The sequence below is a fragment of the Mauremys mutica genome, chromosome 7 (genome assembly GCF_020497125.1).
Source record: "Mauremys mutica isolate MM-2020 ecotype Southern chromosome 7, ASM2049712v1, whole genome shotgun sequence".
NCBI classification, from domain to species: domain Eukaryota; kingdom Metazoa; phylum Chordata; order Testudines; family Geoemydidae; genus Mauremys; species Mauremys mutica.
This window is the reverse complement of record NC_059078.1, coordinates 5,867,331-5,880,524: the sequence shown is the minus strand read 5'-3', so window position 1 is coordinate 5,880,524 and position 13,194 is coordinate 5,867,331. Positions and strand designations below refer to the sequence as shown.

General features: G+C 38.4%; 1 protein-coding gene across 1 annotated transcript in view; it reads left to right on the top strand.

Moving 5' to 3' along the window:
* Positions 1 to 13,194, top strand: part of ADAMTS9 (ADAM metallopeptidase with thrombospondin type 1 motif 9) — a 145,055-nt gene that overhangs the window by 100,501 nt on the left and 31,360 nt on the right. The window contains exon 29 of the mRNA XM_045022622.1: positions 7,069 to 7,236. Within this exon, the coding sequence (XP_044878557.1) occupies positions 7,069 to 7,236 (168 nt within the window). The remainder of the gene's footprint in view (positions 1 to 7,068; positions 7,237 to 13,194) is intronic.

Here is a 13,194-nt window from a genome sequence, read left to right as displayed (position 1 = left end):
ATTTTTGGGTAGGACGATTGAGCGTTTACTTTTAATATGATCCTAAAAATGTGGAAATGTAAACCTTCAGAAATGGGTTTTAATTGCCTTTGAAAAGTTGCACATTGCAAAATCTGATAAAAATGTGTTTAGCTTGATTTTTCCCTCCCTTCTTCAGGTAACTGATTATAATTATCTTAGGAAGCCCTTTTGTTGCAGCTTGCATTCATTACATTTAATACTTCCCACATTGTAAGGCTGCTGCACAGTGTCTGTAAAAATGGCCTTGACAGCACTCTATAAAATTTTGTTACTCTGAAGAATTAGCCATATTCTTGGTGGGAGTTGGCAGTTCTGCCCTGTAGTTACAGCCAGTTGTCCATTTTCAAAATACAAACAGCATAAAGTATGCACACTATAAGGGTCAGTTCTTGCACTGGTTTCATCCACATATATCCAGTTGCAGAAGTTGGTCCTAACTGATTATAATTTGTGGAAATCTTTTATAACCTAGGTGGTCTTTGTGGGTATATATTCCGTTCTTTCCATGCACTAAGCCAGTCAGAAATCTTGGAATCTACTGCAGACTTTCCATTTTGTAAGAGCCTTAATGAAGCAGGTGGCTTCTTATCTTCCAGATTTTATACATAGTGAGGAATAAGCTGATGCAATTCACACATACTTGGTAACAATGAAATAATCTTCATAATTCTTGAAGTCTGAAATAGAAAGCAAATTTCTGTGAAAATGAAAATGCCAGCACCAGGACAATGGAACAGAGCATTGCATCTCAGGAAATGTTTTGCTACACATTCTGAGTTACAGCTTCGCTGACCTTGATGGGAACAACTAATAAGAACATTTATTTAATTTAAGTAGAACATTTTAGGTTTGTTATTTTTAAATAGACACCTTTCCAAGACTCTAGGTGCCTTACTATAATCACACCAAAAATAGAAGTAAATTAAACCTATGCACCCAGGACATTGATTCTAAGCTTTTCTGGGAAGAGATTGTTTATTCTTTGTGTAAAGCAGAAGGCATGACTATAGTGCTATACGTATGTTAAAGAATAACGATAACAATAAACAATAGAAATGTTTCACTATACCTTTAAGGTAGTGGATACTGTTTATTTTTAAAGTAATAGGAGCCTATATCAGAAAAAGACCCAAAAATCGGGACTGTCCCTATAAAATCGGGACATCTGGTCACCCTAAGATAGCACCACTGTTTCATCAGTTTGTGCTGATAAGATCCAAGTTACATTCCCTAGCTGGCAGTGAATTAAGCCTATTGGGAGTGGATTGGGACTTTGTTGCTATTCTGAAGCACCTCTCTAGCTCAGGCTAGTGCATGTAGGTGCAAGAGGGAGGATCTTTACCACCGTCTAAAGCCCCACGTGGCAGGGAGTAAAGGTTTGAGGCAGTTCTGAAAGACCCAAGAAAAACTTCACTTGAACTTCTAAGTTCACTGTCGGTATATGTTTAAAACGTTCATATAGCTACCAAAGGGCCCAATCTCGCCAGGTGCTGAGTGCCCATTGCTTCAAGAGAGCGACTCCATTTTATGTTGATGGAACCTAGAGCCCAGTTTCGCTTGTATGGCCTTCTGCAGTCCTCAGTCTGTGTCTAATATCAGTGGCAGTTGCCTATGTTGACTAATTGCAGTAGCTCAGATTGACTTTCTGAGCTGTTCTTTCTCTCAGACAAATGGGAATTCTCCATTTAATTTGAGCTCCGAAGTACATGAAAAACCCCATGGTATCAACTTCCTGGAGTCTTTCTACTCTCTTAAACCCAGCCATAGCTAATGGAAGTTTTGCATGAGGCAAGACTGCAAGATTCAAGTTGGATTTTGTTGTTGTTTCCTTTGTTACGCCAGACAATCTGCCCAGTTTGTAAGGTGTTAGGGTAGAATCTTCAAAAGCATGTCAGTGGGAACAGAGTTAGACTAACGGAGCATGTCTGAGAGTACAACTGCTAAGTCCAGAAACCCTATTAGCATAAGACCATCCATCCAATACCTCCACTGCACATTTAGGGCCAGATCCAAAGCCAGTTTTGGTTAGTAGCAGTCTCTTTATTGACTTAAATGATCTTTCGATCAGGCTGATATTCCATGAAAAGAGAGTCTCAATTCTCCCCTTTCCCCATTACTTTGAAGTATTTTCTACAAACAAAACAAGAAAAAAGAAGTGTTTTCATCCGTACACTTCACAGGCTTTAAAGAAGCCAAGGTCAAAGCTTACTTCACCGTGGAGCTGTTACTGGCATAAATTGTAAGCGGACCGTGCTGTTTCCAGCTATAAAAGAATTCTAAATTCTGTTAATGACATGCAAAGTTCTTCCAGTGTTAGAAATAAAAGGAGTCAGAGTGCACCACCTTGGTGTGTACCTCCATAAATCACATACAGTAGAAGTGAAGCACATCCTTAAGCTTTTTTTCTGCATCACATATGCTTAAAAATAGTGCCCCAATAAAACTGGAAATAGCTAAAAAGAATTTTTAAAACATCACAATGTGTGCTCTTGTCAAAGGGAATTTCAATCCTCAGAGTCTTCGTTTCATTTGATTGTTCATCCTACTATTGTTCCTTTTAAGAGTAAAAGAGTTTACAATTCACATATACATGAAAGCAAATACGGCTTAGATCAAAAATGTTTATGCACAGCTGTCTCTTTTTCATTTATGTTCTAGAAAGGGAGAACAGAAGAATGTTTGGTACCAGACATCATCTTGAGAATATCCCAATTATATTCAAGCATTAGCAAACTTAGTTAAATGTACATAGACTCCTAGACCTTAAGGTCAGAATGCAACAATGTGCATGTAAATGTGTGTGAAACTCACCTAGCGACATCAAGTTTAAGGTCAGAAGGGGCCATCAGATCATATCACATGTACCACAGCCACCCACGCACTAAACCCAATAACCAAAATATTACAGCCGACAGGAGACTGAACTATTGTATGCTACAGGCAGAGAAATTGCAGCAAGGGAGGTTTAGGTTGGACATTATCAAAAACTTCCTAACTGTCAGGGTGGTTAAGCACTGGAATAAATTGCCTAGGGAGGTTGTAGAATCTTCATCATTGGAGATTTTTAAGAACAGGTTAGACAAACATCGGTCGGGGTGGTCTAGATAATTAGTCATGCCTTGAGTGCAGGGGACTGGACTAGATGACCTCTCAAGGTCCCTTCCAGTCCTTTGAGTGTATGATTCTAACTCTTTTCCCATGTAGAGCATAGGTCTTTTAGAGTCACATATGCTGGATACTCTTCCTGGTACTGTGAATGAATTGCATGCGTGACCCCAACTCACATGGGAGTTCATCCTCTCAGCATCTCACCAGATTGGACCTTGTATCTCTCTGTTCATCAATCTGTAAAATGAGGATTAAAAAAATACTTACCACTGGCACCGTACCTACCAGTACCACAGTTCTTGTAAGACTGAATATTTGTCAAATACTTTCAGCTCCCTAGAAAGGTGCTATGCATGAGCATTGTTATTAGTCTCTCTATGAAATGAATGGGAAGAAGATTTATAAATTAAAGACGTACATTTCTCCATTGACTGGGGGAAAATACTAATCAAGTCTAGGGATTTATTTGATTTTTCACTGTTAGGTTTAAGAGCCATGTCCGCCTCCATTCCAGGTGCAGAATGTGTAATGAAGATAGCAGAAATTTGTATTAAATAATAATGGCAGGATTTAGTCCAAAGACGGTAACCAAATGAAAACATTAGAAGGTATTTGGTTATAACAATATTTGAGAATGTTCTTAATCTTTGCTGCCAAGACACAATTTATTTTTAATTACATTTGCTTTGAAGTTGAGCTGTTTGAACATTTTTCACAAAAACAACTGAGTTTCCAATGAAAAATACCATTAAATTTTTTTTTACCAGCTCTGAAGCCTGGCAAAAAAGCAAAACAAAATTTTGGAAAAAAATTCTGACTTTTTTTTTTTGGCTGATGTCTGAAATTTTGTCAAGATTGTGCATTTCCATAATTTTAAGACATCCCTGTGTTGGAGGAAGGAACTGTGTTTTCTCTTTGTTTTTTAATGTGAGGCTGAGCAATTTTTTGACCGATCTTGAAACTACAGTACACGTCAACAAAACTCTTAGGAAAACTTAGACTCCCTCCTAACTGAAAATACATGTGGTCTTCTCTTAGGTGGCACAGTGGATTGACTCATCCAGAGGAAAGTTCAGCCTGCTCAAATCCCACCACTGACGCAAAGCATGGTGGAATGAGGTAGCCTAACTATGGTCACTGTGTAGGCACCGCTGCATCCTATCTTGGTTCATCTTCTCTGTTCTTTGAGTGCTCCATAGTAGACTGTATTACTTTACAATTGAGACGGTGCTTGGCTCCCCCTTTCCCAATCACACACAAGGGCTTCCTCCCACTCCGATTGCTCAAATACATGAACATTTGAATACCTGGCCTCTCAGGTTCAGTTCCCAGTGGGGTCAACTTGGTTATTTAGCTTTCCAAGGTAGATTGGATGTTCCATGCCATTTTTGATATGGGGTGAGGGGAGGGTGTCTTCTGGGGGAGATGCTAAAAACCAAGGTGCTGGACATCTGCTCTGTTACACCAATAAATATCCCATGGCTCTTTTTGTACGAGTAAGGATTAAACCTAAAAGCTTTGGCCAAACTTTCCATTCCCCCATTTCAAATGTGCTGTGCACTGTCCTTCATTTGATCTCAAGGGGTATCATGTTTCGGGGATACTCTGTTTACACAGTACCAGTTTCTGCAATTTTTTGTGTTGAGTAACACTCAGCTGAAGTCAATGAGATGAGCATCGGTAACTACTACGTAATCTGTGTAAGTATTTCAAAAATCTGCTCTGTGGATTGCACATCAGCTTGGGATCCTTTGAGATGAAAGGAGCTATAGATCAGGCATAAGGAATAAGAAGTGAAACAGCCAGCTGGCCATCCTAACAAATCATTTACAAAGTAATGGGCTGGGCCTGAGATACGGAGTTCAAATATGGATCTGAATGCCTTCAAAGACCGGGGTGTTTACCTTCAGGCTTTTGATGTAACACGTTACAGTGACTGGGGCCAGGCACATGGTTTGGATCTGGACTTCCCCGTACGCTGCATCTGCATGATCTAGTGGTTAAGAATTAGATATGTTCATGGAGGACAGGTCCATCGATGGCTATTAGCCAAGATGATCAGGAATGCAATCCCATGATCTGGGCATCCCTAAGCCTCTGACTGCCAGAAGCTGGGAGTGGATGATGGGAGATGGATCACTCAGTAATTGCCCTGTTCTGTTCATTCCCTCTGAAGCATCTGGCATTGGCCACTGTCGGGAGACAGGACACTGGGCTAGATGGACCATTGGATTGACCCAGTGTGGCCATTCTTATGTTCTTAAGACACTGGACTGGGACTTCAGGAAATCTGGGTTCAGTTCCTAGCTCCTGTGTGTCTTTGGGCAAGTCATTTAGGCTCTGCTTCAGGGAACAATCCCTATTCAGGGCAGCACTTAAACGTGTGTGTAAAGGCTTCCCTGATCTGGGACCTAAAATATCTCCTTGCCTCAGTTTGTACTTTTTGCTTACGTGCTGTCTCCCCTGCTCCCCGCCTTCATCTGGTCTATTTAGTTTGTAAGCTTTTCAGAGCAGTAACTCTCTCTCTGATGGCTAGTCAGCACAATGTCCTACACAATTGAACCCGACTGCTGTAATTAAAATAATAATAGATGGGGGTTGGCTCTGGCCAATTTCTAGACCTAATGTAACCTCCAGGCTCCTACATGTACAATCCTTGCGTTTTTATTTACCAACTTAGGGTGAGGGGAAACTTTTGGCTTGATTTATTTCTTAGTAAAAGCACTGATAAAAGTCATCAAAAGGAAGGAAGAATCCTAAGGTCTATCTGACATTATTTATCTCCATCTTCTTGCATTCATTCCATTCTAAAATGAAAACAGGAGAATTGTTATACCGAGAGATTGCAGAAATCCTGTGCTTGCATTGAAGGATTAAATCAGTATGGTTGTGATATAACATGCAATGACTTGCCTAACATGTAATGAAGAAATTGAAATTGAATCTCTCAGTGCATCATGCTGAGTAAGGGGTTTGTTCAACAAGAAACTGTCATATTAAATTCTTGTCGTGATTCCAGACCCCTTTTGAGTCCTAAATCTTTTGGAGGAGACTAATCTGAAATCAAAGCGAAGTTGCTTAGGGTTGGCATGCCAGAAGTGGTCACATTTGAAAAAGTTCAATGAACCTGCAGAGAGAGGTTGAAATTAGTTGCTTCACTACAAAGCTTACAGCTCACCTACCCGCTGATTTGCTTTTTGCTTTGATTCTTTATGCTCTGTCTTCTTGGCTTCTTCTGAGTCGGTTTAAAAACATATAAATCTGAAGTGGGAGCTTGTCCCGATTTCAGTATTTATTTAATAAAAAATAAATCAGTCTGCACTGTTTAGTACAACATTAAAACAACCATAGCTTTAGAAACGTGGCGTTTGGAAGGTTATGGATTTGTTTCTCCACTGCCTCCCTCCTTGTGGAGTCATTTTAATTTGTGCAAAGTGGGCGTAGTGTGTTGCTCTTCTGATTTACCCGCCTTTTACTCTCGCTTGGCACATAAGTCAATGGCTGCCCAAAAGGGACTCTGTTCCTTTAATTTTTTTAGTGGTAGAATGTGTCATACTAAAGGCCAGATTCTCGGCTGCTGTAAATTGACTTTGGTCCTTTGAAGTCACTGGAGTCATGCTGACTTATATCAGCTAAGAATCTAGCCAGCTGAATGCCAATTTCTATCCAATTCCTTTATGTTGTTGTTGGTATTTTCTTCTTAGAAAGACTTTTACAAGCAAGAATAAGATGCAATACATGATACAAATGAGGACATTTCTCTTGGGCTAAATTCTGTCCTCAGTTACAACCCCTCATCATTAATGGCTACCATGGTGAGACGGAGGGCATAGTTTTTGGCCTGTTACATTGAGTTTAAATACCCTATTTAGTTATTGGATGTATGTAACAGTGTAGCCCTAACTGCTTTAAAACTGTCTCATTGCTTTCCATTTCCAGTGTTCTGCTTCCTGTGGACGGGGACATAAACAGCGAAATGTGCACTGCTTGTCAAAGGAAGGAAACCGCGTAGAGAACGATTATTGCAAGCACCTTGCTAAACCGAACGTGCAAAGAAAGTGCAGAGGGGGCAGATGTCCGAAGTGGAAAACGGGAGACTGGGGACAGGTGAGATGCGACATTTTACCTTTTGCACCATTAGATATTCCTTATCTGGTTGCCAGCGTAATTTCAGTCCTTTTGCAATAAAAGTATAAATGTTTTGGGTGACATTCTCAGCAGGGTAGGTCGGCACAGCTCCAGATAAGCCTATGGAGCTGCACTATCTACATCAGCTGAAGCCCTAGCACTGTTTTAGATACAAAAAGGAGATCAACTGCTAACAAAAAAGCAACTGTTGTAAATGCCTTGGACTGCTGCTGGAAAAGGCATTGCTGTGTATGAGTAAGCAGACTCTCTTCTCCTCCTCCTTCCTTATTATTTAAATACGTTGGCTCCTAAGTACAATTGTGATGAATTTGGAGGCATATGAAATTAAAATATGTTTGTTTATCATTTTCCTATTAAAGTTGAGAAAATATATAGGAGCTATTCATTTTAAAACATACTTTTCGCTCAGTTTTGTGTTCTTCCAAATGCATTACAGTGTAACAGCATCTGACGAAGTGGGTATTCACCCACGAAAGCTCATGCTCCAATACGTCTGTTAGTCTATAAGGTGCCACAGGACTCTTTGCTGCTTTTACAGATCCAGACTAACACGGCTACCCCTCTGATACTGTAACAGCAGTTTTCCTCTGTGTCAGTACAAAATCAGATGCTTAGTGCATAGGCTGCAGGAAAGTAGGAAAGTCTGGATTTTTCAAGTATGCTGTTTGCTCAGACCACAACTTTAATCCATTTTGATTCTTTATTTACATTGCTTTCACCATATTAAACTATTGAGAAATATTTCAGGCATGAAAAATATCAGTTTGCTTTTCTCATCCTTTTTTCGCTAATACTGATAGTGGAATTTGGGTTTTGAAACTAAAATTTCATATTTTCCATAACACCAAATTTAACCTATTTAATCAGATTTATTTTTACCTCTGAATCTCCATTTTGCATGTACATTAATGATGTGCAAATCAGACAAATTATTGAAGATCCATAAGTAAATGAATTTTTAACTTGTACAATGTCATATTCATTCACAATCTTTCTCTGCTTTCTGTATGAAACCCTAAGATTCTTGCTGTATGCATCCTTCCCTAATAGATAAAACATGAACACATCTATACATGCATTTGTGTAGACAAATATTAATATTAATAGATACATTTTTATCAAATGTCAAATATTAAATTTAAAAAGCATTAAAGCTATCATTATTTTCAGACTTGGATTTTTTATTCTCCTCTTAGAACAAGTAGAATATGTGTTGTACAATATTTGTGTTTCTTTCTTGGAGAGTGGGGTAATCATATATTCATCATACAGGTTTAGTTGTTTAGGCTCTGATCCTCCAAAAAATATACAAGTAGTTAACGTTAAGCACGCGAGCAGCCCAGTTGAACTCAATGGGGCTCCTCCCAGATTTAAAGTTAAGCACAGTGCCTTACTGTTTGCACTACTGAGGCCTTAATTTTGTCCATAATCCTACAAGAATAAAGAATCACGTGACCATTAAAATGTCTCATCATATCAGATCTGCACTTTATTTAAAGTGACTGCTCCTGAAAGCAATTTTTGCAGCTAATAAAAGTCAACGTACCAACACAATGGTCTGTTGATTGCTTAAAAACATGCTAATTTTAATTGATAAAGATAAATGCTCTAAAATTCAAAACATTCTACTGCATGATAGGATTCAGTTTCATACAATTTGAGAAAGAAGCTCAGCTTAATGAGAATATGAGGTGATTTATGGCCTAAAGTCATTTGTTATGACTAGGCAATTAAAGAATATTTGTAGTCGTTATATACTATAGAGCATTGCCAGCGTGACCCGCTGAGGATCTGGCCCTAAAAATTAGCTATAAAAGCAAAGATGAAAATGCATCTTATAACAGCAAAATAGATCATTTAAAAATAATGATATGATACTGTTTCCTTATATTCTGTCTGTAACACAGAGCCAGTCACCATATAGTAAATTGGCAGAGTGTGTCTACGTTTGATAGAGTAAAACTGGAACAGTTAGAAGGCTTGAATAATGTTATGCCATAGTGACATGCATGTCACACTTCTAGAAGTGCCTTTTATGATAAATACTTTTGAAGGTATACAAGTGATTTGTTTTATAAACTGCTGAACAGCAGCGATTAAAATGCTTTCTCTGTCTGATACATCCTGAAGCCTGCTAAATAGTATAACTGGTCAACTTGGCCAGATCCCACACTGGTGTAAATCAATGTAGCTTCATTGACGCCTATGTAGCTGTAATGATTTACACCAACTGAAGCCTGGGCCCAGAGTTTTTCAAATATCTGCTCTCTATTTGGGCTCAAAGATGTTACTAAAATGGTTAAATGAGTTAAGAAATTGATTTCTGATTGGAAACTTGACAGCAAAAAGTAAAGCTCTGCGTTCTGTAACACTGAACACGTATCTAATGTGTCTGGAGTCTAAAACAGAAGAAATTAGCAATCGCACTCTGGATCCAGTGCGTTCTGAAGTCAGTTCAGTCGTTGATTTCAATGGGTTTTGGAGCAGGACCTTAGATACAGGATACAGCCCCAGGCATGGTGGCAGGAAAGTATCTGGAGTTGATATGCAGATGGCTCACTGGCTTCGACAACCAGGGGGCGTTTGGCCTGAATTAGGACTGCAGGATAAGGTCCCTAATTAATATAAATATGGGCAAAACTACAGCCAGTTATATATGCCTTTTTCAAGGAGAGTGACGTTTTGTCACTTTTTCAAGGCCTGGCCGCCATTCACACTCCATGTTAAAGAGAGAGCAGAGAGCTGGTGTGATCCTTCCACACCAGGAGTGAAATGAGCTATGTGCTGTTTGAAATCTTAGCTATGAACAGTTTGGATACCATCAAAGAAGCACTCTGTTTTTTCGTAGATCTTATCAGCTGTAAAAATAAGCGCGGTGCTATGCTACTATGAGATTGTCTCTTTCTGTAGCGGGTAAACCAGCAATAGACTGTGTAAGATGTAAGACAGAGTTTTAAAAAACACATACATTTTCTTTGTCACCACACACCCACGGTTTGTGTTGTGTGTGCCCGTGGCTGTTTCCTTTTCCTTTTAGAAACGGTACGGGAATGATTAATAATGAATACTAGCCAGCACGAAGTATAAGAGAGTGTTCCAGTCCCGTATGTTTTCTATTATCTGGACTGCTTGTATTTAAATTCTGGGTAATTCTTTTCTAGATAATTATAAATCCTCCTTCCTAGAGCAAAATATTTGTTAATTTATGCATTCATCTGAAAAGGTTTTTCTCTTCCAGTAATGAATGGACCTGTGTTTTTAACTAAGGAAATTCCCTGAGACGTCTGACAGCTTAAAAATAACAATACTTATTCTGTAGTCTGAAAATTGTCTGTTTCTTTATGTAGATTTCAGGCTGAAACCTGGTCCTATATTTTTCTCAGTGATAAACTTGTGCGTAATGTAAGTTAATATGTTCCATTTTTACTGTTGTGTTTCTCTGTAGACAGTGGAGAATTTGTGCTAAACTATATCGAGGTCTATGGTGAAAAAAGTGGCAGGTTTGTTCTGTCCCATAGAGGATAAATATATGAGCATAGTAACAGTATGCCCTGATCCTTACATGAACGGGGGAGAACTGTAGTATCAGGCTTATTATGCTTTTAGGGCCAGATATCTAGTAGGTATAAATCAGAGTTGCTCTTCTCAGATCAACAGAGTTATTGGTAAAACCATGATCACTGTTAGAAATGCTGTAGGGCAGAGTTTCTATCTAAATGGGCATTTATAATAGTGTATCATTCTGTTATTAGGAACCCAGCTGTAAAATCCTACCTATACTCTGACAAATATGTAAACGTTATACACGGAGAGTGAGAGGGCTGCATGCTGATTAGGGGCTTGATCCAAACCGGACTGAAGTCAGTGGACTGACTCCTATTGACTTCAATCACCTTTGGCTCTGAACGCTAGGTGTGCTAGCCCCTTTAAAAGAATTCTAGCCCATAAACTCGCAACTTCCTTCTTTTCAGAACCTTAGAGATGACGCCGTTCTGATTTGTAAGAAGAGTGACGTCCATCCAATATTAATGTTCTAACAGCGGCTGTAGTTTCTCTTCTGTTATTGATTAAGCCAAATAAGTTGTTTTGAAGCCTTGTATCTTTGGGGATTTTGGGATGTGTTCTGGATAAACATGATAGTATAGCAGGGATCTCAGGAGTGAAATCCTGGTCCCATTCAAGTTGATGAAAAAGATTTTTCCTGACTTAAGCTCACAAATGGGGTGCAATCCTGGCTCCACTGAATTAAGCAAGAGTTTTTCTCTTGACTTCAATTGAGCCAGGGTTTCATTCCAGGTGAGCCCCTAAATTAGCCAGAATCTTTTCCTGGGGGCTTGTGTCCACGACTTAAAAGCCCCTGTCGGGTCCTTGGGAGTATTACAGTTTTACATACAGTAAACTGGAGTACAGTTATTACAGCTTTACATACAATAAACTCCCATTACTAAAATAAGACGACATTGTCCTTTTTGGCTCACTATGTTGTATAACATTTTCCTGTTCAATTCGATATCTAATGCAGGATCAGGATCTTCTAGGACAGAGCTGCAACTTTAACCCCTTCTGTCAATATCACAACAGTCTTGCAAATGTGTGTTTTGTAGGTGGGCAAGTTTATGAGCAAAAGTTATTTAAAGATGGATATGTTTCTCCGACTGTGTTTCTACTATTCAGCTCACCCTCTCTCGTGGAATGTTTAAGATGAACCATATTATTAATCATAATAGAAGCACTACACCATATGGGATGTATTTGCATCACGAATCATAGGAATCTAACTGCGTTGTGCGACTTTTCCAAGTTACACAAACCAGCCTTTCATAAATATTTATAACCAGGAGAATGTTCACAGTCAGGGGTTTGTGGGTTTTATTTTTTATTTTTTTGTCTCCTTTGCTTTCTGATGTGTTCAGATAGTAAAGGAAACGCTGCATTACAGAAGAATACTTTTTAACGTTTTGGAAGAGGATTCCTTGCACATTATAAATTCCTTAATTCCATTACTTAATAAGGCTTACTTTTGTGGTATTATAAACTTGTTTTCTCAATATCTCATATATTAATTAGGTCTTTTTTACTAATTTTTAATGAAGCAAAATGTTAATCATAATATCTACATTTCAACTATACACCTCTGTTATATACACGTCTATCTAATCTTTACTAATCTTGTTCCACATTTACAAACTATATATTAGGACCTAACAATAAAGAATCCATAGAACAGTGAAGTTAAGTACCAGTTAAAAATATTATATTGTAGGATGTTAGCAGAAAGTATTTTTGTATGGAAAAAATTAAGCTATTGAAAATAGTGAGCTGTAGATATCAATATTCAAAAATCAGAAAAACTTATTTTGATCATGATTAAAACCAGGCTTTCATGATATGACTAGAAGTGGATAAAAATGTGCTCATGCCATAACGAAGCTACTATATGTGAAAATAAAGCAACTAATTTACAAAAATAGTTTGTGGGGATATGCAGTATGTAGTAATTTGCTATAGTGTATATGTAAATTAAAAGTAATTCCAGAAGTCTCGTACCTACAAATCTTCAGTGCTTTAGTTCTTATTCTATATAATTCGTGCTCCTTTTCATTACAGGCTGACCAGTCTACTGAACGATGTTTCTGTAAAGTTTGATTTATTTATTTAAACTATTGAACTGAGTGTGCAAGGAGTAACATACAATTCCTGCTGACTCTAGCATATTGTGGTTTTTTTTTTTAACAATGCTGCTATCCTTAGAGATTTTTGCAGTATAAATCTTGTAGGTGAAATCCTGACTCCACTGAAGTTAATGGCAAAACTCCCATTGACTTCACTGGAGCCAGGACTTCACCCTATGCATTCAGATTCCCTGCAGAATGTTTTCTTACATGGAGAAGAACTTTCTGCATCAAAAGGAGTCAG